Here is a 27972-nt window from a genome sequence, read left to right as displayed (position 1 = left end):
TATATTTAAGTCATAACATTAAAATGACTAAAATTACTTTGTAAGACTAAACTAGTCTTATAAAATAATAATATTTACTTTGACATCTCCCTCAATTTCATAATGCTAAGATCAACTACAATGGTACTGCAAAACACTAATTTAGTGTTGATCCTACATCATTTATCACTCTAATAGGACTCTAAATGAGACTGCAAAATGGTGTACATGAACAGTGTCACGTCATTATTGATGTGGCACTGTTCACCACGGCAAATTTTTTTTTGCTTTTGTGTTTTATATTAATATTTTATATATATAAATATATGTATACTATTTAATTTGTAAGATAAAATAATATAATAATATAATGTGTACTTTGTGGATAATATAATAATGTTGAATATATTTTTTGTTGTAATTTTTAGTGTTATGGTTGGATTGGAAAAAAATATGGTGTTAAAATTACCTCATTTTGATGTTGGTTCAATACTATTTTAGTGTTCATGATCGGAGTTGCCCTAAGTATTAAGAGTTTGCCAACTAAAAAACTAAGTTGGGATGTGACTTGGTAAAGAAATACGAAATTTGCAAAGAAAAAGGAACAAAAGGAAAAATAATGATGTCATGCTTGAGGTGGTGACGAGGACAATGACAATCTATCTCTATATGTTTGGTACACTTATGAAAGACTAAGTTATGAAAGACAAAATAACACTCATTTCTACAAGTAACCAACATAACCAAATAATTTCTTTGGTGGTCGATGACATGGCACAGTATTCTGCTTCAATAGAAGATTGAGAGACCATAATTTGTTTCCTACTCTTCTAAGAAATAAGAAAATCACTAAAAAAAAATACTAAAACTAGACTTGTAATATGTGAGATCACAACCATGATTAATATTAGAGTATGAATGCAGTTTCACAAGGAAGAAGTAAATGGAAACTTTGAAAGATAGTACCTGGAAAGGTAGACTAATCTAGCAATATTAGGGTGATATAAGGTGAGATCTCAAAAAGAGAATACTAAACATTATTGAACTCACAAATTGATGAACTAATTAAATATATAATATAAATTAGGACGTTGGGTAGCAATATGACTCCAAAGACTTGGTGGGCCATGAATTTTTTATACCACTTATATTTTTTTTCAATTTTTTAAAAAAGGACAAAAGAATATATTTGGTGGGCCATGAATCAAAAATATTAATTATAGGAGAAACTCATCCATATATAATGTTTTAATTTCTTTCTTCTCTCTTTTAATTATTTTCCCAAAGATTAATGTTGTAATTACTTTTAAATAATTTTAAAAACAAATTAAAATTACAAAAATACATTCAATTGATCAGCCATTTTGCCAGCTGAATGTAAATTCAGGAGTTTATTGATTGCAAAAATTAATAGCACTTTCAAGAAAATCTAGGCACTAATAAAAAGTGCCAATATTACACCAAAATAACAATATATACAGAAACATATATATATATATATATGTATGTATGTATATATATATGCTGATAAGTTTTTATTGAACCACCGTAAATAAGTAGGCAAACTTAAAAGGCTCTTCTTCCTCTTACAACTCTTCTCCTAATGTTTACCGACGAAACTCTCTTTACATTGTTATGATCAGTTAGCTTAATCCGCTTCGGCAATGGTGGATCAACTGCCTCTGGTTCTTCTTCTTCCTCTTCCTTCTCCTTATTGACATTATTATTAGTTGCTTCTTCTTCTTCTTCTTCTTTTTTCTTCTTCTCAACAATCTCAATCTTCTTACGTTTGAGGAAGTTAACAAGTTCCTGGAGAGCAACATCGGCATCGTCACTCTTCATTAGCTCCTCCGCAACCTCGGCTGGGGTCACCTCGGTGTTGGCCATTAAGTCCTCAATTTCAGAGCAAAGGCGATGACCATTGCCATGGATGCCAAGGTAGTTTGAGGCTAAGGTTCTAAACCCATCTCTGGTGCAGTAAGACATGTTGATATGCATGTCCATTCGACCAGGACGAAGCAATGCTGGGTCAAGTCGATCTTTATGATTTGTGGTGAAAACAATGATTCTTTCGTCTCCACAGCTTGACCATAGGCCATCAATGAAGTTCAAAAGCCCCGAAAGTGTCATCTGTAATTGTAGTCATCCATATTCTTATCATTGATTGAACCTAATAAAAAAGCACTCATTGCGATTCTTATCACATGCTTACTTTTGTTATAATAATAACAATAATTCATATTGTTCTTTTCTTCTTTAAATATAACGCCATTCAGATTTCAGATCATATATGCTAATCCGATATAGAAAACCACTGAGCTATGCATGTCTTATATTTTATAAAGACACACTATGACTATGTATGTTTTGTATTCAGAAAACACAAGAGGAAAGAAAAAAAAAACAAAGGCAGAAGAATAATAAAAAGTTGTTTGATTGGTAGCCGAAAAAGTGGAAGAAAAAAGTTAAAGGGGTGTTGTTTGTTTTTTGGCTCATCGATCTATGGATAGGAAAGAAAAATGAAAGAACTTTTCTAATTTATTATTCATATAAATTTACCATTATTTAGTTCTTCTGAATTTTATAACAACAAGTAAAAGTACTAAAAAAAGTCTCAGTTTCCTTCTTTTTGTCTACTCTATTTTCTATCCTACTTATTTTTTATTTATGGTTAAAAGTGATAAAATTTATCATCAAAGTATGATTTGATGTGATATAGTTAATAGTTAATAAAGTGCAGTTTCAAATAAAGCAATTTTTCTTTTTCTTTTTCTTTTTTGGTTCATGCATAAGCACTATTATTATTATTATTATTATTTGTTTTTACCTGAAAAATCACCTCTAGAACTATTGGTAATACCAAACCAAACAAGGCCAAACATAGGTCTATAAATTTGGTTTCATGAAATTAAATTAAATTATTTCTGAGAAAACTTCAATGAATGAATATATATATATAATCAAATTAATTTTAAGAACAGAAATTAGAGTACTAACCTTGGTGTTTGATGCTTCAAATCCCTCGTCCTGGTTTTGCCGGTTCTGCAAATCCACACTACAATCTATATCCTCAATAACCAAAATGGAACGATTCGAGGAGGCTAACATTGTTCTTCTCAAATCAGAATTGGAGTAAATACTGGTTAGCTCCAAGTCATATATATCAAACTTAAGGTAATTAGCCATGGCGGCGATCAAGCTCGATTTACCAGTACCAGGCGGACCGTAAAGCAAATACCCTCTTTTCCATGCCTTGCCCACTTTCTTGTAGAACTCTTTTCGTCTAACGAATCGATCCAAGTCGTCAATAATCTTCTTCTTCATATCCGGATCCATAGCCAAGGTCTCAAACGTCGCCGGGTGTTCCAGGTTGATCGAACCCCAAAGCCCACCACCTCTACAACCACCGTCCTCAACCTCATCGTACGAACACTCGCGACTATAGAGCTTGATGAATCTCTCCTCTTGCCTGATAGACTTTGCTCGAAACAGAACGTAAGGCAAGTACGAGTCGAGGACTCGGTCTTTGAACTTCTTGTTGAAAGTGAGCTCGAAGAAACGCTCCTCACCGGAGTGGTTGTTCTTGGGCTCGGTGCAGACGAACTGCCACTTGAGACGGATCTTCTCGAACTCGTCGGAGACCTGTTCGCCCTTCTCGATGGCGATGGAGATGGCCTTCTGTCTGGGGGATTTGCTGACGCGGAGTCTGGAGGTTGAGGGGCTGACCTTGGTGCGAAGGTAGAGCTCGGCCGCGTCGTAGACCTGGTTTCGAGCCATGCCGGAGAACTCTTCGATGACGAGTGTGAGGTCGGAGGAGAGAGGCGTGAAGAGGTAGCGCACGGCCATTGATATATACGACCGGAGCTCGTCTGGGATGACCTCGTTCGCCATGGACCGCACCAGCATCATCGAGGCCGCGACGGAGGCGTACGCCGAGAACAAGGTCGATGCTGACGTGGGCATTTCTTTGAACGAAGAAAACATCTTTGGTTTTGCTCCGGCAACTGGGCTGAGCCGCCGTCCACCGGAGAGGGAAAGTGGAACTGAGTTAGTACTTAGTAGCTCAGCGAGGTTGTGGATTTTTTTTTTTTTTTTTTGGTCTTTTACTTCACTGAGTTGAAATATATGAGAAATTTTAAGGTACTTTTATACACGTTGAGCTTGCTGAGCTGGAATTTATTTTATTTTACTTTTAATTTATATTTATTTTTTTGCTAAGCTTTCCCAGCAAGGAATCTTCCTTTTTATTTTACTTTTAATTTATATTGATTTTTTTTAAAAGCTTTCCCAGCAAGGAATTGTGCCATTTAGCCGTGTGTTGTTGAGCTTGCTGAGCTGGAATTTATTTTATTTTACTTTTAATTTATATTGATTTTTTTGAAAAGCTTTCCCAGCAAGGAATTGTGCCATTTAGCCGTGTGTGTTGACTTTGACATTTTGACAGTTCTGGTCGGCACTAACATTTAACAAATATATTTTATTTTGTAACATTAATAAAAACAAATTTCATAATCCTTCCAATGATTAGATTAGACCAAATTTATTTTACACATTCAGAACAATTAGTCTTACTCTAATTTTTAGTTCACTTTTTGTTGTTCGACCACTTACATCATTTAGATATCTATTTGCCTCACCACAATTGTTCATCATGAAAATTTGCTGCGAAAGTCATTAAGTAATATAAAAAGTTGTACTTAAGTCATTAAGTAATTTTTGTGGCGACAATAGTCAATAAGTAGACTGAAAGATTATACTTAAACTATTAAATAGATTTTTTGGTGGCAAAAGTTAGTAAGTAATTTGAAATATTACACTTAAGTGTTAAATAATTTTTTAGTTGCAAAAGTCATATTTTATACTAATTTTATCTCAATTTTAATTAATTAATAAAAACATAAAAATATATAATTCTAACATTGAAAAATTATTTAAAATTTATTTTACAAATAAAAAGTTATAATATGAAAAATTATTTTCATATATTAGAAAAAAGAAAATTCATTAAAGGGACAAAAACAGGAAAAAAAAAGAGAGAATATTTTAGTCATATTGAAAAATTGTTTCACTAAAATCGGGTTCAGGGTATCATATTGTTCCATTTTGCAAAACAAATGGTCTTTTTTGCCACTTAACAAAACATAGGGGTCAATCGAGTATTCGTGCAAAACACAGGGGTCAAAATGACATTTTCTCTATTTTTTATTCATTTTAAATATAGGTAAATATTAATTTGGCACCTTGTGTTTTATCAAAATGTAGACTTAATACCCTATGTTTTCAATAATTCGGGTACCATATAATTTGAAATCGTACATATTTGGTACCCTAGACTCAAATTTGATCAATAAATTTTTTTCAATATGACCAAGCTACCCTTAATTATATAAGTTTCATATTCAAATTTAATTACTTAATTAGATATAACTGAGAGTAGTTTGGTCCTATTGAGAAAATTTTATTGATCACATTTGATTCTAGGGTATAAAATATGTACAATTTCAAATTACAAAATACTGTATAAGCATTATTGAAAACATAAGGTACCAAGTTTGTATTTCAATAATACACATGGTACCAAATGATTATTTACCCTATTTTTTTAGTTTTAATAATATTTCTATATATTTTAATATTTGTAATATTTATTCATATGTGATTCTACAATTAAAAAAATACAATTATACTTGAAATTCCAATTTTTATACTTACCAAGTGATTAAACAAACACAACTTAAATAATATGCAGTAGGGATTTTAAGTTGTTTGAGAAAATGGTGAATATGTGGAAGCAACTCTAAGAGTTGTCTGATCATATTATCAAGACAATATTAAAAAGTGCGAAAAATAAAAATCAACACAGAAGATTTTTACACGGTTAGGATACCCTTAGTCCATGGGGTCATGCCCAGAGATATAACTAATTAGTAAAGAATTACTAGAAAAAGCTTAATTAAAAAACTGATCAATTTGGCATAGGTATATGTTAATTTAATTAAAAAACCAAGACCATAATGACTTTAGAAAAAGCTTATGACATATTTGAATTCATGGTTGACAAAGCCCTCTTGCTATAGCATTTATTTGTAGCATTGTTCTCAAACATGCATATTAGGCAAATTTAGTAATTTTAGCTTGTTTCTTCACATAGTTTTTGTTTGTTATTTTTTTTTACTTGTTTTCATCATTTTAGCTTTGCATTGATGCCATTCTATAGGTAATTAGTTTTGTAAATTAGCTTCCAATTTTCAATCCTTGTGGAGATGGTACTCATACTTATCATTTCATTACTTATTTGTGACTGTATACACTTACATATATAACATTTCACAACAATTACTATTAAGATTGAAAAGATACGGCATTACAAATATGTAAAGGAATAGTATCCAATTAAGTTCATTGTATAACTAAAGGGCACGCTTCGCCAATCCATGTGCCACTTTATTATCATTGCGACACACATGAGACGAGATGATATAGAAATTTAGACCCACATGATATTATTCTCTTTTTTTATCATTCGTTTCTTCAAGAGGTAGTAATCTTTTTCATCGTTCTTCTAATAACACTATGTTTCTTTTGCTTGGGTAAATCGACCATTCTCTGCTCTATGCTCATTACCTCATGTGTCTCACAAGCCTCATCATGTGTCTGACTAGCCTCCTTTTGCTTCAAAAAGCTCACAAACCCTTCTAGAGCAGCATCAACTTCATCACTCTTGAGCAACTCCTCCGCCACCTCCGCTGGTGTCACTTTCGTCCTAGCTAATAGGGCTTCGATTTCAGAATGAAGGGGATGATCACCACAGAGTCCAAGGTAGTTGGATGCTAATGTTTGGAAGCCATCTATGGTGCAATATGACATGTTAATATGCATGTCCATTCGACCGGGACGCAACAATGCAGGGTCAAGACTATCTTTGTGATTTGTTGTGAACACTATGACGCGCTCGTCCCCACAACTTGACCATAAACCATCGATGGAGTTTAATATTCCCGAAAGTGTAAACTGCATGCACAAAATCAACATTTTGACATAACTAAAGGTCAAATTTATAAATATATAGGGACTTTTTATAAAATATGGCTTTTATAACATCAATGTTAAAAGATATGGAAATTATACTTTTTTTAATTTGTATAGGAAAATTTATTAAAGAAAAAATTGAAGTATGTTAAACACAATTAGTTGCTAACTAAAATATGTCAATGCCACATTTTTTATTATAGTTATATTTTCTTTGATTTTGAAGGTTATTTTATTTTATTTTTTTCAATTTTTTTTCTTATATTTTTAATTATTTTTTCAGTTCTTTTTTTCCTTATTTATTTTTCTTCCATTTTTTCCCTTTTTTTTTTTTCATTTTTTTTCATTCCATTTTTTTATTATTCTTTTTCTTATTTTTATTCATTTATCTATTTTTTTCTTTCATTTGTATTGTTTTTTTTGTTCATATTTTTTCAGTTTCTTTCATTATTTTCCTTCTGTTTTTTCTTCATTTTTGTATTTATTATTTTCTCTTTTCATTTTTTTTCTTTTATCACACATATGAGCTTTTTTTCTTTCTTTTTTTTCTTCCATTTTTTTTTTCATTTTTTACTACCAATTTTTTCATTCATATTTTTTTTCTTTCCATTTGTCCATTATTTTTCTTCTTCTTCTTCTTTTCATTTTTATTCATTCATTTGTTTTTTTTCCTTCATCATTTCTTTTGTTTTGTTTTTTTCATATTTTTTTTAGTTTTCTTTCCTAAGTTTTTTTCCTTCTTTTTTCTTCATTTTTTGCACTTATTATTTTCTCATTCCATTTTTTCCTTTTTTCACACATATTTTAACATTACATAATTATTTAACTATTTTTTTTATTTATTATCTTTTATTATTGTAATTTTTTTTATAGTTTTTTCTACTATATATAAAAAAATTCAAATCAATTTTTTCAGCATTTTCTTTTTTTACTGTAACTTTTATAGGAACGCCAAAATTTGGAAAGAAAACTAATAAAAATATGAAAACGTGAATGGGTAACCAGTTATCCTGATGGGAACATTCTAATCTAGAAAAAAAATATATATGAAGAAGATGGGAGAGAAGGGAAATGGGGTGGATCTGATTTTTTTTTTTCTATCTTCAGATCTCTGGTAACTGGTTACCTTCCCGTTCTTTGTGTGTATATTTATGGGGATAACTGGTTTCCTTCACGTTCTTTGTGTGTATATTTTTTGGGGTAACTGGTTTCCATCACGTTCTTTGTGTGTATATTTCTGGGGGTAACTAGTTACCTTCACATTCTGATATGTGTATATATTGCTGGGTTCTTTATAGTAACTGGTTACCTATGTTACTAAAATCATAGTTACTTCTTCTTCTTCTTTTAATGAAGTGTTATTCCTCTTTTTCTTTCAAATTTGATGTTTATTTTCATATTTAATATGAGTAACCCGTCACTCCTCTTATGGTAACAGGTTACCAATCAGATGGCAGAAAGTTACTCTTCTCAGGATAACTGGTTACCCCTCCTGGTACATGTTACTTAACCTAGCTCTAGGATTTTTTTTTACAAAACTGTCAAAGATCAATCAAGTAACTGGTTACCTTACCCAGAATTTGGAAAAGGAAACATACAATCTAAAAAAAAAAGAAGAAAATGTTTATAATAAATAAAAAATAATTTTAAACACAATTCATATTACAAAAAAAAAAATTACAAAACATCTAGAGAAAAATTTAATATAAAATTAGTAATATAAAAATAATATATAAAAAATAAATAAGCTAAAAAAATAACAATCAAGTTACAAACACACCCTTCCAAATTAATAAAACTTGATTAAGAGTAAAACTATGACATAAACTAATTTTTATACAAAAATATGAGAAAATAAACCTATAAAAGTGAAAATTCTTAAAAAAAGCCATAGATTAACTTTTATTGAAAAAAAGCCACACACTCTATTAAAATTCTCATATAAAATATAATTTCCCCAAATATATATGTGTGTATTCTTTCTTGTCATTTTCTATAATTGAATTCAATTTTATTTGAGCTACTTTTCTTGCCATATATAAAATATCCAGGGGAACTCTATAGTAGGGGCACTACTTTTGCCCCTATCAGTAGCGTCTTTGTTTTCAACGGTGTACATTATAGTTATAGCAGCTTTCGAGAAATTTCGAATAATTTACATTTCTGAAAACATAGTTCAAATAGTCAGTTGTACGCATGCCTGTTTTTTTTATCTGCGTGCAAATCCCTATTTTGAACTTTGTTTTCCGACACAGTAAAATATTCGAAAATTAGTAGGATGTCTACTATAACTACAAAGTACACCATCATATAAAAAAAAATTAAGTTATAATTTCTCCACTAGCTGAAAACAGAGACACCCATGCGGGTAGGGGCAAAAGTGGCGCCCCCCCTTTAGAATTTTTCTTAATATATATACTATTTTAGAGCAATTCTATAGTAAGAGTAACACTTTTACCCCTAACGGCAGGGACTTTTCTAATTTTGATATTTGGAGAAATTATTACCTCAATTTTTTTATATGATGATATATATTGTAGTTCTAACAGACATCCCTCCAATTTTTGAGAATTTTTAAATAATTTACCATATCAAAATCAGAGTTCAAGACATGGTTAAAGGGTATGATAGAAGAGGGGCTAAATCAGCTTGCTTATTCAAGATTGATCTCCAAAAAGCCTATGACACTATAGAGTGGGACTTTATTCGAGAAATGCTTGAGGCTTTAAATTTTCCGTCAAAGTTTGTTGAGCTAATAATGGTTTGTGTTACCACTCCTAGATTCTCGCTAATGGTGAATGGTTCATTAAATGGTTTCTTCTCTTCTCATCGGGGGCTTAGGCAAGGCGACCCTTTATCGCCTCTTTTATTTGTCATTGGGATGGAGTACCTATCTCGAATTCTTGTTAAAGTTGCCGAGGATGCGGATTTTCGTTTTCACCCAAGGTGTAAGGAGTTAAAACTGAACCATTTATGTTTTGCGAATGACCTCTTACTGTTTTGCAAAGGAGATTACATCTCAGCCACTCTTTTGTTGAGAGGTTTCAAGCTTTTTTCTAAAACTTCAGGGCTTCGGGCTAATGTGGAGAAATCTGAATTTTTTGGAGCAGGTATGGAATCGTATTCTCTTCAAAGACTTGCTGATATTTCTGGTTTTAATTGTAGTAGGCTGCCTTTTAAGTACCTAGGGATGAAAATCTGCTCTAGGAAAATAAGCAAAGCTGATTGTGAAAGTCTAGTGGATAAAATGACAAGCCGAATTCGTGTGTGGAGTAGTAGGAACTTGTCTTATGCTGGCAGAGTTACTTTGATCAATTCGGTTCTTCTCACTATAAATAATTACTGGTCTCAAATAGTCATTCTTCCGAAAGCAGTTATTCAACAGTTTAATCAAATTTGTCGAGCTTTTCTTTGGAAAGGGAAAGATGAGTTTAATGGTCCGGGGAAAGTGGCTTGGGCTGAATTGTGTTTGCTGAAAAATGATGGTGGATTAGGATTTAAAGATATTGCTCTTTGGAATCTATGTGCTTTAGAGAAACATGTTTGGGCCCTCTCTTCCAAGAAGGATAACCTTTGGGTGAAGTGAGTGAACTCGGTATATATTAAGAACCATACTTGGTGGGACTATGATGCCCCTCTTGACACAAGTTGGTATTGGAAAAGGATTATTCAGGTGAAGGAGAAGCTGAAAGGGTTTTTTGATGAGACGGGTTTTCAGTTATATCATTTTTCTATAGCTGATTTGTATCAAAAAATGCAGCAGGCCCCTCTTGGAAAGTGGAAATATAAGTTTTTTTGGGATAGATTTTGTATCCCTAAACATAGAATCATCATTTGGCTTGCATTGAAGCAAAGACTCCCAACTAATGACAGGTTACTTCGGTTTGGTCTAAAGGTTAATAAAGTTTGTTCCTTGTGTGAAGAAGAAGATGAATCCCAAAGTCATCTTTTTTTCTCTTGCTGTTTTAGCAAGAAAGTCTTGGTCGAAATTACCAACTGGATTGGCTGGAAGGTGAAGAGGAGCAACCTCAATTCAATGATCACTAGCCTCAAAAAGCAAAAGATATCAAAAGGGAGAAGAAGAGTTTATACTAGTGTGTTGGCAGCCACGCTTTATTCCATATGGGAGAGTAGGAATAGTGCTGTTTGGGACCATAAACTACCGATGGTTAATCACATATCATATACTGTTTGTAATAGAATACAATATATGAATTCTAAGTCCTTGACTAGGATAGATAAAGATTGGGTGGAGGCTCTATATAGAGCTTGTAATTAATTGGTCTTGGCTGTTAGTTGTTTTTTGTAATTGGTTTTGAGCAATATAATACTTACTGACTTTCCAAAAAAAAAAAAATCAGAATTCAAGTAATATATTTTACATGTGTGTAAAAAAATTAACACGTGTGCAACCACCCATTTAAATTTTACTTATATGGTTTTTCTTCTTTTCACATTTAAATAAGTAAAAGAACCATTAGATTAGATCATGCTTTAATGGTTAGATAAAACTTATTTTTTTTTTTTCAATAAAAATCCCATTTATATTTATAGTGCAAGCTCATAAAAATTAGGAACAATTAATATTATATGATAATCAAATTTTATTGTATATAATTGCGTGGTTAAAAGTCATGAATATAATACATATAATTTTGCGACAAAAAAAATATGACTGGTATAACTGTAATAAATTGGGAACACCTCATTTCAATTCCTTATTTCGTTCTTTTTCCATTTTAAGACCTGTTGAAGTCCCCTCTACTTTGTATTAATTTTTTTAAAAAAAAAATCTTTTCTATTTCTAGTCTCAAAAAGTATTTTAATTTCTTTCTTGGTATCAAAATAAAATAGAAAAAAGTAGGGTATAAAAATTTATTCTCTATTTTCTTGGTATGCAGTATAAAATACAAATAGAGAATTTATTCTCTTTTTTTTTTTTTTTTAAAAGGAAGGTTGGAGATTGTTTAATGCTTACTCTAAATTTTACTGTTATTTCTTTTAATAATTTGTGTGATTCTTGAATAAGAATTTTTAGTAATATATCAACAAAGTATAGCTAATGAAAAAATTTATTCTCTTTTTTCTTGGTATACAGTATAAAATACAAATAGAGAATTTATTCTTTTTTAAAAAAAAAAAAAGAAGGTTGGAAATTGTTTAATGCTTACTCTAAATTTTACTGTTATTTTTTTTAATAATTTGTGTGATCCTTGAATAAGAATTTTTAGTTATATATCAACAAAGTGTTAGAATTATTATGATGAACTAATATAATCATATACATTATTCCATAATCACAACCACTAAACAAAGTGTCTATTAATTACCAATAATCATAATGGGATGGTTCACACTTCTAATTGCATCAGAGGCACATGGTGGCACCCCAATGACTATATGTTGGCCCATTAAACTATAGTCCACCACTACTATCAAAATCTTATTAACCTACTAATACCCCTTAGGGTAAGTGGATATATAAGTGTGTGAAGGCATATAGTTGCCAAGAGTGTGTGTAGTGGTATTGTGGAAAAGGGTTTGCTATCCATAAATCCTCTCTTACATTTTGCATTGTGATTTCTAAGGGTGGAAATGACTCAAGATGGGATTGGAAACATAGGAGGTATGTTTTCTTCATTGTACAATAAATACTCTAAATAAATGTGATCTTAGTTTGGTGAATGAGTATTGAATGTTGTTATTGAATATTATTTATAGATTTAATGCTCATAATGTTGTTTACAATCTTTCACAAAGTATAGTTAATGAAATCAACAACACTTAAATATCTACAGTAAAATAAATCAAAGACTCTAATGATTTTAAAATACACAATATTTTTACTTTTATTTTATTTTAAAAGTAAAAATAAATTGTAAAATATCTCAATATATGTAAATTCTCCCTAATTAGTTTCAATTAAGGAAAAAAATGAATTAAAAAAATTATATAAGCAAAATACTTTCTTAATGAAATGTTGAAAAAAATACATTATTAACATTTGATTATTATTTTTTATGGTGCTTCTATTTGTACTTTTTTTTCACTCATCGCCTATTTTCTAATTGAACCCCCATAAAATTTATAAAATTTCTTTTCAAACCCTTCTTAAATTTTGAAGGGATAATTGTGGCAAAAGTACCCAATGTTTGTGTTTTGTACGCGGCATAGACCCAAAGTTTATTTTTAGTGGCAAAAGTACCAAAAGTAAGTAAAACTGTAATTCCGTCAGCCTCTTCCGTTAGACTCCGTTAAGCAGACACGTGCCATATTTTTATTGGTCCAAATCATAATTATTTTTAAACATTGGGTACTTATGCCGCGTACAAAACCCAAACATTGGGTACTTATGCCGTAAATATCCCTAATATATTATTGAGTTGGACCAATCACGAAGTGACACGTGTACACTCAGATGTAACTAACGGAGGAATCCAAACGGAATAACACTTTTTGGTACTTTGGGTACTTTTGCCACTAAAAATAAACTTTGAGACTATGCCGCGTACAAAACCCAAACATTGGGTACTTTTGCCACAATTATCTTAATTTTGAATAAGTACAAAATTATCCATTAAAAAAATTATTTTCTCGCGCCACTCTACATTATTATTAATTCTAATAAAATTTAATTCAAATCTCTAAAAGAAAAAAAATACTTAATCACATCCAATAAACAATTTTAACAATGAAAGTCATTAAAAAAAACCACAACATCTTTTTGATGAGTATTTATATATATATATAATAAAATGCAAATATTAATAATTAATAAATATTTAAAAAAATATTACCTCGTGATAATTAAAATCACTACTGGAATCACAATCTTCTACCCCCATAATTTCTTCTTCTATTAGCTCTATTGTTTATAATTTTAGTTTCTTTGATAACCCAATTTTTTGAATTCATAATGTGTTAGAGAGGGGTGTATTAAGAAATAAATCTTATGTTTTAAAATTATATAAAAATATTTATGTTAATTTGTAGAAAAAGGTATATTTGTAAATAATCAATTAAAGAGGGGTAAAAGATGAAAAAAAGTAAGTATCAAACTTTTTTTTTTCTAATTATAAAAGAATTGTTAAAAGGCACTAGTGATATCCAACACTACATTATGGTGTCATTTTGTTATTTGTGTGATTCAATATTGAGTGAAACATTTTTTTAGGGTTTGCTTCCATATATTTTAATTTAATAAGTAATATGAAAAGAGAAATTACAGTTTTTATGCATCATAGGGGCTTCAAATTAAAAAAGAATAATTTGCATTTTTGCATCATAGGGGCTTCAAATTAAAAAAGAATAATTAGCATTTTTGCCCCCCTAAATTTATGACACTACCACATTGTGCTTCCTAAAATATACATCATGTTAAAAATCCCTCCTGAACTTTTCCATTTACGTTAACATAGTCCTTCTGTTATCTTCCGTTCCATTTTTCCATTTAAACTCTGATTTTTAGCATTTTTGCCCCCTTAACTTTGATTATTACAAAATTGTGCCCCATTTTATTGAAAAAATAATTTAAACTTAAAAAAATTATTTTTTATTAATTCTTATAAAAATAATCAAATATTAATTAAAATCTTAAAAAAATTAAATAAAAGTTAGTTAAACTCTAATAAAATCTTAAAAACTCACTCTAGATTAAAAAAAAAAACAAATATTTAACAAATATGAATGAAATAAAAAATCAAGTATCAAATTAAAATTCACTCTAGATATTAAAATTTCAAATATGAATGTAATAAACAAATTAAATATAAATAAAATCTTAATTAATTCAATAGACTCATATTAGAAACCTATTTATTTTTGTTATAAATGAAAAAGAAATTATTCTTTCATGCTGGATTTTGAGTTGCAGGACTCCAATCGATTTATTATTTTTTTACAATTTTTCTTTTCTTTTCTTTTCTTTTTTTTTTTTAAGAAAGAAGATACCTATAATGTGATTTGAATTTGAATGTATATGTATATTTAGTTTTTTAGTTTGGTATTTAGGTTTTAATTTCATTTAACTTTGAATTTTTATAAATTAAATTATTATAAATTTGAACTAATACTAAGATTTTTTTTCAAAGATTTAACGTTTTTCTTTTTAATGTTACTATTTTAATTTTATTTTGATTTTAATTTTGAATTTTTTTAATAAAATTTATTAGGTTTGAATTGATGTTTAAATAATTAATACAAAAATTAGACTCTATAAAAAAAAATAGTTCATTTTTCTAATAAAAATGGACACGATTTGGTAATGGTCAAAGTTCGGGGGCAAAATTGTTAATTTATCAAAATTTACAATGCCACATCAGTGTTTAAACGACAAAATGGATTGGAACCTAATGAAATGACTAGGTTTTTGTAACTGATATATTTTAGAGGGAGTTTTTAACATGCTGTATATTTTAGGGGGTACAATTTGGTAGTGTTATAAGTCCGATGGGCAAAAATGCTAATTATTCTTAAAAAATCCCTTGGTGTATTCATATTACATTTTAGTGCTATTTTCCCCTTGTTTCTGAAAATACCCTTCTCATTATTTTTGCACCCATCTCTTCTTATTCTCTTTTCTCTCTCTTTTGGTTTTCTATGAAAATGACAGCCATAACACCGCCTCTCCCTCTACCCCTCTGAATCGCATATCTCTTTCTCTTAACTTCTCCATAGAAGCTACACAAAAGAGACTCGTAATAGTTTTAAATGATTTAACATAAACTCAAGACAAGTATTACTTAAGACACTAAATATTGCTTTTCGAATAGATTTGGGTATGATTTTTTATTTGTTTTTTCTTTTCCGATTTTTTTTCAATAATTGGTTAGCGATATCCTATAATACTAACTAAATTAAAATGTGCGAGACCCGATATTAAATTACACTATGCATGCACCACTCATTAGCATTACTCTATTAACATTGTCGATTGATGTTAATATTTGTTATATATATATATATATATACTAGATACAAGCAACATACAATATGCAAGTTTGCTTAGTTTTATTTATAGAATTTATTAATTATTTTTATTCAATTTATATTAATGCCATATAAATTTTGAAATAAATATCCTATTTTAATTAAATAATTTATTTATTTTTGTTTAAGTTTATGTTTGTTCTAGTTTCTGAATTTGGGAGTGACAACAAGAGATTATATATTATATGTTTAATGTAATATTAAATATTATACGTGGATTTTAAATTTAAGTTTCTTGCTAGTTTTTTTAAAGAAGCAATTTGTTGCTAATTCACAGTAGATTATATTATATGTTTAACATGATATTATTCTAATAAGTAAGTTTAAGTTTAATTAAATTTTATTTAAGTTATAAAACTTATGATTTTATTATTTTTAAATAATTATCATTATAAAATATCTCAAAAATATCATATTTTTAATTTTTTAATTATTTATTATTTTAAAATAATTATCATTGTAAAATATATGAAAAACATCATATCTTAATTTGTTTAGTTATTTATTATTTTTAAATAACTATCATTGTAAAATATCTAAAAAATATCATATTTTAATTTTTTTTAATTATTTATTTTATTTTATTTAAGTTTGAATGTTTATAAACTATTGTTAAATATAAGAATATTTCGTTAAAGTTAACATTAAAAAAATAAAAAACCCTTAAAACCAAGAATTTCAGTATCTACACACTTATTATATAGAAGATATATATATATATGCTAGATACAAGCAACGTACAATACATGTTTGCTTAGTTTTATTTATAAAATTTATTAATTATATTTATTAAATTTATATCATTGTCATATAAATATTTCAAATAAATAAATAATATTATATATAAAAGAATAGCATAAACATATTAAATGAAAAATTAAACCAAAACATTGTTTACGATTTATATATATAATATGATAACTTTTTTAAACATAAATGATAATTTTTTTAATAAAAATTAAGATTATGTATTATATATTATTATTATATTTAAATTTATATTGATATAAGTATTAAATAGCTATTTTTGTATTAAATATTATTATAATAATATTTTATAATATTTGAATTCATATTAATATAATTAGTAAAAAAAATAGGATTATCATAATAATATTTTATAATATTTAAATTTATATTAATATAATTATTAAATATCTAATCTTGATAATTTTTTTAATAAAAATTAAGATTATGTATTATATTTTATAATATTTAAATTTATATTAATATAAATATTAAATATTTAGTTTTGTATTATATATTATTATCATAATAATTTTGTATAACATTTAAATTTATATTAATATAGTTATTAAATATCGAGTCTTGTATTATATATTAGAGTGTTGTTATTTGGCACCTTAAGGTGTCCAACACCATATGAAGTGTCACCTCATGATTGGTTAGTGATATCTCATAACACTTATTAAATTCAAATAAGTGGAACTTGATATTAGATTACCAATAGCTGTATGTCATCTACTTGTAGTGTTGGGCAGCAGTGGTGCCATTTATCAATTATCTATATATTATTATTATTATAATGATGTTTTATAATATTCAAATTTATATTAATATAATTGATAAATATTTATTTTTAAATGTATATTCCATTAAAGAATATTATGTTAAAATTAATAAAAAAATAATTAAATTCAAGAATTTTCCAAAGGCTTATTATATAGAATAGATATGTACACACCTAATTGGGAGCGGTTGATTTTGTTCCTTTACAAGGCGTCATCAATGCTCAATGAAAAAGGTTAATAATTAGTGAGTACGTGACGTACCTTTTTCCGATCCAAACTATCTCCGGCAGGCTCGTAATATTCGCGGTTCTGTAAATTAACGCTGCAATCAATATCTTCTATCAATAAAATGGAGCGATTAGAAATTGACAACAATATCCTTCTCAATGCCGAATCGGAGAATACTCTGTCAAGGTCCAAATCGTAAATGTCGAACTTAAGATGGTTAGCCATGGCGGCCACCAAGCTCGATTTTCCAGTTCCAGGCGGACCGTAAAGCAAGTACCCTCGTTTCCAAGCTTTCCCCACTCTCTTATAAAACTCTCTTCTCCTCACAAACCTATCCAAATCTTCTACGATTGCTTTCTTCATCTTTAGGTCCATCGCCAAGGTCTCGAACGTCGATGGATGCTCCAGAATCATCGAACCCCAATCGCCGCCGCGAGAGTTATAGTCATCCATGGAGGACGGACAATCACGGCTGTACAGCTTGAGGACCTTCTGCTCCTCTTTAATTGCTTCGGCTCGAGCCAGGACCGTAGGAAGATAAGACCCCAACACTCTCTCTTTATATTTTTTGTTAAAGCTCAGCAGAAAATGCGGACTTTTATATTCTGGCTCGGTGCAGTTGTACTGCCATTTTAGCCGGATGCCGTCGAATACGTCGATAATTTCCTCGCCCATGTCGATGGCGGCGGTGATGGTTTTCTGTCTGGGGGCTTTGCTGATTCGAAGCCGGGACGTGGCTGGGCTCATCTTGGTCTGGAGATAGAGCTCGGCTGCGTCGAAGACCTGGTTGCGAAGCATGTCGGAAGATTCATCAATGATTATGGTGAGATTGGAGTTGAGAGGGTTCCTAAAATGGTTGCTTATGTAGGAGGAGATGTAGGCTCCGAGCTCCACAGGAATGTGCTCGTTAACCATTGATTTTACGAGCATTATGGTAGCGGAGAAGGAAGCGTAGGCGGAGAACAAGGAGGAGACCGACATCGGCATTTGATTAAAAGGATACATTTTTTTCACCGGCGCCGGAGAAGACTACTGGCGACGGTCGTGGAAAATTTGATAGCGATTGATAAAGATGGTTCTTTTTATATTGTTTGGCTACTTGCCGTACTGTGATCAGAATTACTTTATTTACAAGCAATGTTTATTATTTTCTTCTCTCAATTTTTGTCATTACAACTAAATCATATATCAAACATTACAATAATTAACCGTACACTAATTCATGCTTAATAAATGGATTTTGAAGAGTAATTATTATGAAACTTATATATAAGGGAATAATTTATACAAGAGTCCAAAGCTACGTGCACTTTTAACGAAGGAAGAAATATATCTTATTCTTTATAATATTTAGAAAAAAATGATTAAATAAAATTTCAATGTGATGTAAATTTATATATTTTTTTATATAAAAGAATATAAAGCTATAAATATTTTATTATTTTTTTATAAATTTTTGTATATATATATATATATATATATGAGTGTAATATTATTATATTTAATTATTTATTTCTTAAAATAAATAAAATATTTTAAAAAATATAATATTTAAATGATGTAGAAAAAAAATAAAGAAATTGATGTATGGTATAATGTAAAAGTTTGAGGTAAATTATAAAAAAATATGTTTTGGTAATGTATTTTGTAATACACTTTCTCTATAATACTTAACTAAAACTCACAAAAACATCTTACATCACCTCCTTTATACATATATTTATAATAGCTATGCACAAACTCCAATTAATCTATATTTACATTTACATAACATTTATATATCATTTATATAATATCTTAATGTTATTATTTTTCTTTATAATTTTTAAATCTCCCATATATATTTATTATTATTTTTTCAATTATTTTATTTTACTTTAATTAATAAAATATGTTTAAAGATATAATATTTAAATGATGTAGAGAAATATATAGAAAATGTGATGTATGGTATAATGTAAAACTTAGAGGTAAAATAGAAAAATATGTATTTTGGAGAATTATTTTAAATGATGGAGTAGAGCACTCATTGAGAGTGCTCAGTACTCTAAGCATATGAAAATGTGGGTATGCCTAGGCAGCTTCTCATCAAATGTATATATATTCATTCATTCATGATTATAGTGTTACTAATATATTTTCTAAAAGAATTATACAGATGTGCAGTGCAAACTTCGCCAAATTATATCTCACTCTCATTATAATTTAGAATATGATGAATTATATAAATGGGAAAATTCTACAATTGGGGCATGCCTTTTGTCCCTACTAGTAGGCGTTTCTGTTTTTAGTGCATTAAGAAATTATAATCAATTTAAAAAAAAATAATGGTGTACACTGTAGCTATAATAGACATCCCACTAATTTTCAGAAAATTTTGAATAATTTACAGTGCCGAAAAAAATTTCAAAATAATATATTTCACGTGCATGTAAAACAGGCTTAAAAACAACATGTTTTCGTATTTTTGGTATATGGATAGATTACTGTTATCCCCGTTTCTCCCCAACAGTACGGATCGGCATTCTGAGTCCATGGGCCACCCTAAAGGGACTTAAGGCCCAGTTCAGGCCCAATAGGCGAAGACAGAATGAGCTTTGGTGGCCCGAAGCTCGGTAAAGCCCTAAGGGCATCCCGGAATAGAAGTTAGGACCATCACTGTACCGCCCTGGATAATCAAGACCATTACACTGTGTATTTGAAATAGTGCAAGATTTGCTAATCAAATCATTTAAATAAAAATGTGAATCTAATGACACAAACATGTTAGGTTTAAAAGATTTTGGTTATAAACTAATAATTTTCATTAAAACAAACATTTGGTACATGGGATCCCAAATCAAGGTTTAGATAACGTAATTATAGAATTTTCCAAAACAAATAAATAACCAAGTCACTCTAATGGAAAAAAACACGTTTTAGGTTCCCGTCCCTGTATAATCCCTCGACCATGGCAACCGAGCAGTTGACAATGTACACCTCACCCCCAGAGCTCTCTAACTCATGGTAAACTCATCCTACCCTTGCCTTTACCTGCACCACATATCACCCGTGAGCCGAGGCCCAGCAAGAAAACATAACATCATAGCATAACTAGTATTAACAGCTAAGTAACTCACATAGCATAATCAAATGATTTACAAGACATTAATCAATTACCCAGCAAGCCATAGCATACACTCAAGGCAGCTCATCGGTCAACAACCAATGATCTAGTTCCAGATACTCAGCACATCATACACATCAATTAACAACAGAATACATGTCAAGCAATAACTAGGGTTTACGCCCGTAGGCCGCACCATCTAATTAATCCACTGTCTATGGCTCACTTAGGCCAAGCCCAGTGTTAAACCCACTGACTCCGGCCAGCTTAACCGAGCTCAGTGATTATTAAGCTGTCCTCAGCTACTAGTGGCCGAGCCGCGCCCTGTGCGCAAGTATTGATTTCGGCACTCTTAGGCCGTTTATCACATGTCCCAGCGGCATAATACCACCCCATGACATTTATACAATTATAAGGAACTCTTAGTCCCAACATATTCATATGGTTTATCACAATCATATAACAATCCATATAAAATATAGGGAACACTTAGTCCCATCCTATCCACATATACAGGTGCAGTTTCCTTACCTCTAATTCCAAGTGCTTTAATTAGGAAAGACGGCCCCCCGAGCACGATCCTGCCCCGAGCCCAAGCGTACACCTAGTCACAACCATGATAAAGGATTCCATCAATAATTGTATAAGGGTTTCCGGATAAAGTTCTAGCCTCCGGGACCTCGAATCCCACCAAACACAATAGTGGGATCGATCTCGAGCACCCTAGGTTAAGCACCCTAAGATACCAAACACGCTTCAGGTATATCGACCATGTTCCCACTTTACCTTCCGCGAGACTTGATCCATCCTCACATTAGCTTGAGTCTGGGCGTGCCCCAACCTGTGATGCACCCTCACAGTTTCATATCTTTACCAGAAGTTAGGTTCTTTATGCTACCCTTCTATATCCAACCATAACACGCATATCCTTGCATCACCAAGTGCTAATCAATTCTTACCCTGTCTTCTGAACTTCTGATCTAACACTATCCATTCAATCTAACTTCAAGTTTTACTGTTTCTCTAATCTCTGGTGCAGCTGTCTGCAAAAATACTCATGTGGTAGATGACGCGCTTGCCAGTCTTGTTGTGCTTTTTGTCCTTCAGACGTTCTTCAGTAGCTTCTTTGTGGCTTCAAATCAAATTTCTTCATACCTGACCACTCTTCTTCTTGTAGCACTATTTTGAATACCCCTGGCGAGACCAAACTGACACTTCATGGAGCCTTACTTGTGACCCTGCTTCCTCAGTACCAACATTATCAGCGTAATACTCGCTCACTTCCGACTTCTGACTGGAGAGTAATCCAACATACCGTCCGTAAATCTGAAGGAGACTTGTCCACACCGTTCTTATATTTTCTACTTGAAAAACTTACCTATGTTGTTGAAGCTTGAACCAGTTAAGAACTTTTGTTACCAATTCATCACACCCTACTCGGTACAAGTAGTAATTCTTGAAATGTCTCTTTCCTTGATCCCCATCTGGTAATAACCAGATCGTAGATCAATTCCTAGAGACATTGTCCTGCCTTGTAACCGGGCATTTAAAACTCCTCATCCTTAATAGACGACACCAATAATTTCCACAATATGATGCTCTGTCTGATCCGAGGTCAAACTTCTTCAACTGCTCTAGTAAGTCTTTCTGTCAAACTAGTACTATCTTCCAAAATGTTCCTGATACCGAACCTACCTGTAGCCCGACCTTGAAGCACACCCAATCTTTCATTGTATACCCATCTGAATTCTCTACTGGTCAACTTAGTTTCCATTCAGTCCGATTGAAGTACTCCAAGTGATATCCCCTACAATCCATGGTTGTCTCTTAACAGATTCACTCTCACTCTGACTCATGTCGAGGCTTCCATATGACGAGCTCTATTGCTCTCACCACGAACCTCTCGATTACTTGTATCCCAATTCCTCTGCCAGAAGTTTCTAGTTCCTCCCCAACAAATACTAATATTTTCAATTTCTCGCACAGTACCCTTGAGGCATGTTCTCTATATATAAATCTTTCTTGGGACATTTCCCCACTCTGAACTCTTCCAGCTCGTTATATAACCAGAAACGTGAACTATCCTGTCAACTTATCATCCTCGAAGAACCGGCTTCGGGCTTTGAATGTAACAAGGCATTCCAGTCTTCCATTCCTTAATCATGGGAAATCCATCCCAACACATCGAATCATTCCATGTAAAAGTCGTGCCCTGACCTGACATCCTATGTAACGTCCTGGATAACCAAGACCGTTACACTGTGTGTTTAAAAATAGTGCAAGACTTGCTAATCAAGTCATTTAAACAAAATGTGAATCCAACGTCATCTACAGATTAGGAACAAAAGATTTTGGTCACTAACAGGCTATTTTCATTAAAAATGACAGTTTAACACAGGGAAACTCAAAACAGGGTTTAGATGACTCAGTTACAGCAAATCTCAAAAGTTATAAATAATTCAAGCCATTCTAATGGAAAAATACACATTTTAGGTTTCCGTCCCTGTACAATTCCCCGACTGTGGCAGCCGAGCAGCTGACAATGTACACCTCGCCCCCAGCCCCCAGAGCTCTCCAACTCATGGTTGATTCAGCATACCCTTGCCTTTATCTGCACCACGTAGCACTCGTGAGCCGAGGCCCAGCAAGAAAGCATGATATCATAGCAAGACCAACATCATTAATCAAATATTCCACAATGCACAACCAGGAATTCGGCATTTCATAACATTTATCCAATCAGTGATAACATTCAACAGATTAACAATTTGTCATCCAGACGGTCAACAAATCATATCCATAACACAATATTCACGCTCATAATCAACAGTTTATCACATCCATCAAGTAATACTCAGGGTCGGCGCCCTTAGGTCGCACCCTCTATTTAACCCACTATCTTCGGCTCACTTAGGCCGCCCCCAGTGTAATACTCACTGACTCCGGCCAGCTTAACCGAGCTCAGTGATAAATTAGCTGCCTCAGCTACCAGTGGCTGAGCCGCGCCCTGTGCGCAAATATTTATTCCGACACCCTTAGGCCGGTAATCGCATGTCCCATGGCATAATACCACCTTATGACATGATATACAAATATAGGGGCTCTTAGTCCCATCATGTTCACATGGTCAATCACATTCACATAACAATGCACACAAACATAGGGAACACTTAGTCCCAACCTAACCACATAATCAGGTGCAGCTTTCTTACCTTTAGATCTTGCTAGCTCGTTCAATTGATCCTCAAGCACGATCCCGTCTGAACCTTAGCGCGTACCTAGTCACAGTCATAGATCAAAATCACCACCAAACTACAAATCCAAAACTTAGCCTCGGGACCAATCCCGAGCCCCCGAGAAGCCCTAATTCCACCAAACGGGGTGGTGGGATCAAACCCCGAGCCTCCGGGCAAAAACCCTAAGGAAAAACTCAAAAACCCCTTTATGGAGACAGGGTAGCGCTACAACACTCTAAGGAGGGCGCTATAGCGCTACAAACAGAACCAAAACGCCCAGAAAGCCCTAGCCTAGCGCTGTAGCGCCCAAAGGCTAGCGCTACAGTGCTAGTCACAGACCAGCAACACTTTGTTTTCCCTTCTTCGACTTTCCTCGAACCGGAACCCTTCCAACCCTCAACTACACATCAAATTGAATCTACCATCACCTATATCTCAGCCCATGCAACTCAATAACACAAGACTTAACCACATGCATCGTCAAACTAGAAAAACAGACATTGAACCCAAGAACTGAAAGATTCAACCAGAAACTCAGATACTTAGAACATCAAAGCCAGAACTTGTTACCTTCTATGGAGGATTTCGACCTTAAGTTATCCCTACATCCAACCAGCCTCAAGCCCTTCAACTCCTCAGGTTCATATCCCTTTATTCCATCCAAAACTCAAACTTAGAAACTATCTCATTAAAACCCAGAAAAACACATCAGGAAACCTTGAAACTTACCTCAATTGACTGGCTAAACCCTGTTAGTTCTTCTAGCTTCACCAAGGTCTTTAGCCCTAAGCTCCATCCTAAGCTTACTCTGGAATTCCAGCTCCAAAACTCACAAAAAATGGTGAAGAGATGACCCAGGCGAAAGAGAGAGAGAGAGATATAACTCTAAGTGTCATGTTTTTCTTTCTTTTCCTTAAGCTTCTGAGTCTATCTACAACTTCCACTAAAATTATAAAGCAGAATATAGCCTATCCTTTAGTAAGCCAAATGACCACCTTGCCCTCCTAATGATAGCTAAACCTTTAAATCACTCTAGGGGCATTTTGGTCATTACTCCCAATTCCCGCTAATTCCTTTAGTGTCTTTAATATTTACCGCTTACTTTTCGATACCCAACTAATCACCAATTATATTTCTCAATATCAAATCGTCTCCAATATATTCTCCAAATTCCCAGATACATCCCCAGGCTTACCCCGAGCCGGGTATAAATCCCTGTTGTGATTTTCCCGCTAAACCGCTTGTTAGGATTGCCTCGAGACACAAGCTGCAAACATACCCACATAATAATGTGGTCTCAACTTTAGCCTACCAATATACACACAAGTATGCAATTACGCTCTCAATGAGCCAAATTACCAAAATACCCTCACAACAGAGTATATAACCCCATGCATGCCTTTATCATCATATAATAATATGACCCACATAATCATGCATATAATCATAAAATAGCACAATAAATCAATTATGGCCCTCCTGGCCTCCTAATCAAGGTCCTAAACCTTATTAGGAAATTTGGGTCGTTACATCCTACCAGGTGGCATCTCCTGCCTTAGGTGCACACTAAATAACCTCATTGGGTTTCCTTCACTGACCTGACGACTATCTTGTAGATCAGACCCTTTCCTGTCAAAAACTAGGTGCCATAGCATTGTTTGGGGTTCATTTACCTCGATAACCGAGAATCTGTCCTTACTACATTCTACCACTGCAAGCACCGTCTTTTTCATCTCTTGCCCCACGACATTCATGCTCTATACCTCATTTCCCAGATCTCAAATAACATGGCCCACTCCGATGTCAAAATACAGACGAAGATCTCATACATTGGAGAGGCCCTACACCCTGGATCATTCTAGAGTTTAATCCTTATATGGGTCATCCTCTCTAGCTACACCCACCTATATTAATTTCCAAACCGAATTACCCAACTCACAAAAATCACTGACATACATTGTCGTTACCTTATCATTCTAAATCAAGCTTAGAAGCCTAATAGTCTCCGCAGCCCAGACTATGCATTTATAACCTTTTTTATCAAATCACCATCTGAGTTCTTTCCAACCCATCATGCCAATATCTTGGCCTGAATACCATTTCCTGGCATCCTTCTGCCATAAGTACTTAGCTCAACTTCTTATTTATGACCTTTCATCTTCATAAACCCAAGGATGGAATTAGCTTTTCCCATCCACTAAACAATTCTTAGGCAAACCCAAACTTTCCTCCTTACACCAGAAGATAACGCCTTTTAGGCCTTCCATTTAATACTCTTTATCTGTCTGTATCCTTATATTAAACCAACACCGTTTACTCACATGCTAGCGAACATCTCTGCGAATTTTAGAGGCAGATGGAGGTTTCCAACCCCAACTATCATCTGCAACCCTCCTGTAATACAATGCCAGGTTTACCTAACCATTGTGGATGCAAATAATCTGAGTTCATCCGCCACTGTTGACTAAACTCCTCAGCCCTGAGGTTCACACTCCGAACCAAATCAGATCCAGGTCCAAATAACCACAATATTCATGCACACATAAAGCATAATCCACAATTCTACCCACTTAGCTACCAAATTTGTAACGCCCTGGTTACCCCAGAACGGTTACGGAGAACGGTGAACCAAAAATTTGACCCGCTACCCGAGTCCTTTGGTTAAAAACGTGATCTAAGTGTTAATATCAGGTTAAGGTGAAAAACCAGCAAAAAGGAAAGGGTACATTTCATTAAGTAAATAACCTGCTCATGAGCCTTTCAAAATGTTTACAAGTAGTTTGTAATACAAAGGAGTCGCTACAGTTCCAAATTTACAATCCCTGCCGGCCTAAGCGGCAAAAATAGGGTAAACCCCTAGTCCCTCTGAGAACTCCTTGACCGTGGCGGTCAAGCGGCCCTGTATGTACATCACATTGCCCAAGCTCTCCACTCAAGGCTGGTCAAGCTTTTCCTTTCCTTTACCTGCACCACATAGCACCATGAGCCAAGGCCCAGCAAGAAAACATAATAAAACATGATGTAATATCAACAACGATCATAATAACCATTCAGGACTATCAGTCCAACAAGTAGGTGACATTAGCTAAAAGTCACAACAATGAGCATCGCTCCTTCTAGCCATGTGACGATAGGATCACCAGGGCTTAACTGATAGGTGATTCTTTCATATGTTTGATCAGGACAGGTGCATGGTGATTAGTCACCAACATAACCTTCCTCACGACTCTAGAGTCGAAGCTATGGACAACGTCCGTTAGCCACGTGACAAACGGTCACCGGGGTCATATACCTTGGCTATAGTCTTCTGGTCGTAGACCAGGCAAGCGCTTATAAGTTCATCGACCTTAGGGCCGGTCCCGCATTAATGCCATAGAGCCATTCAATGCGTGATCATCGACTTTAGAGTCGGTCCCTGACTAGTCAGTGTCTTAAACAGGTAATCAGCATTCATTAACATTTAATATGAAATCCACGTTCATATATCTCAACCAACACGCCTCAATATCAAACCATGCATGTCATATACCTGTACAGGGTGCAACTGTAACCATACACTGTTTTCTTACCTCAAGTTCGAGCGAGAAATATGATAAAGACGACCCCTGAGAACGATCGATCTTTTAGTTCCTTAGCGGTTACCTAATCACAACCAATTATAACCTCCATTAATGAGAATCCACAATAATAGGGTCTTAACCTAAGCACCACCCTCGGGACCTCGAAACATGCCCACACGGTGAGTAGATTCGATCCCGGGCCTTAAGGATTGAAACCCCAAGTCAAAAACCCTTAAAAACACTCAAAACGGGGTTTGGAAGGAACAGGGTAGCGCTACAGCGCTCAACCCCTAGCGCCACAGCGCTCTACACAG

General features: G+C 32.8%; 1 protein-coding gene across 1 annotated transcript; it reads right to left on the bottom strand.

Moving 5' to 3' along the window:
- Positions 1 to 1330: 1330 nt before the first annotated feature.
- On the bottom strand, positions 1331 to 18776 carry LOC133780928 (uncharacterized). The gene is made up of 5 exons (XM_062220278.1): positions 17790 to 18776; positions 6517 to 6990; positions 4591 to 4641; positions 2977 to 4122; positions 1331 to 2109 (listed from the first exon to the last, which is right to left on the bottom strand). The coding sequence occupies exons 1-5, from the start codon at positions 18759 to 18761 to the stop codon at positions 1546 to 1548; spliced, it is 3207 nt and encodes a 1068-aa protein (XP_062076262.1). The 5' UTR covers positions 18762 to 18776; the 3' UTR covers positions 1331 to 1545.
- Positions 18777 to 27972: the final 9196 nt, after the last annotated feature.

The sequence above is a fragment of the Humulus lupulus genome, chromosome 1, assembly GCF_963169125.1.
Source record: "Humulus lupulus chromosome 1, drHumLupu1.1, whole genome shotgun sequence".
NCBI classification, from domain to species: domain Eukaryota; kingdom Viridiplantae; phylum Streptophyta; class Magnoliopsida; order Rosales; family Cannabaceae; genus Humulus; species Humulus lupulus.
The sequence above is the reverse complement of the archived record's forward strand: the minus strand, read 5'-3'. Positions and strand labels throughout refer to the sequence as shown.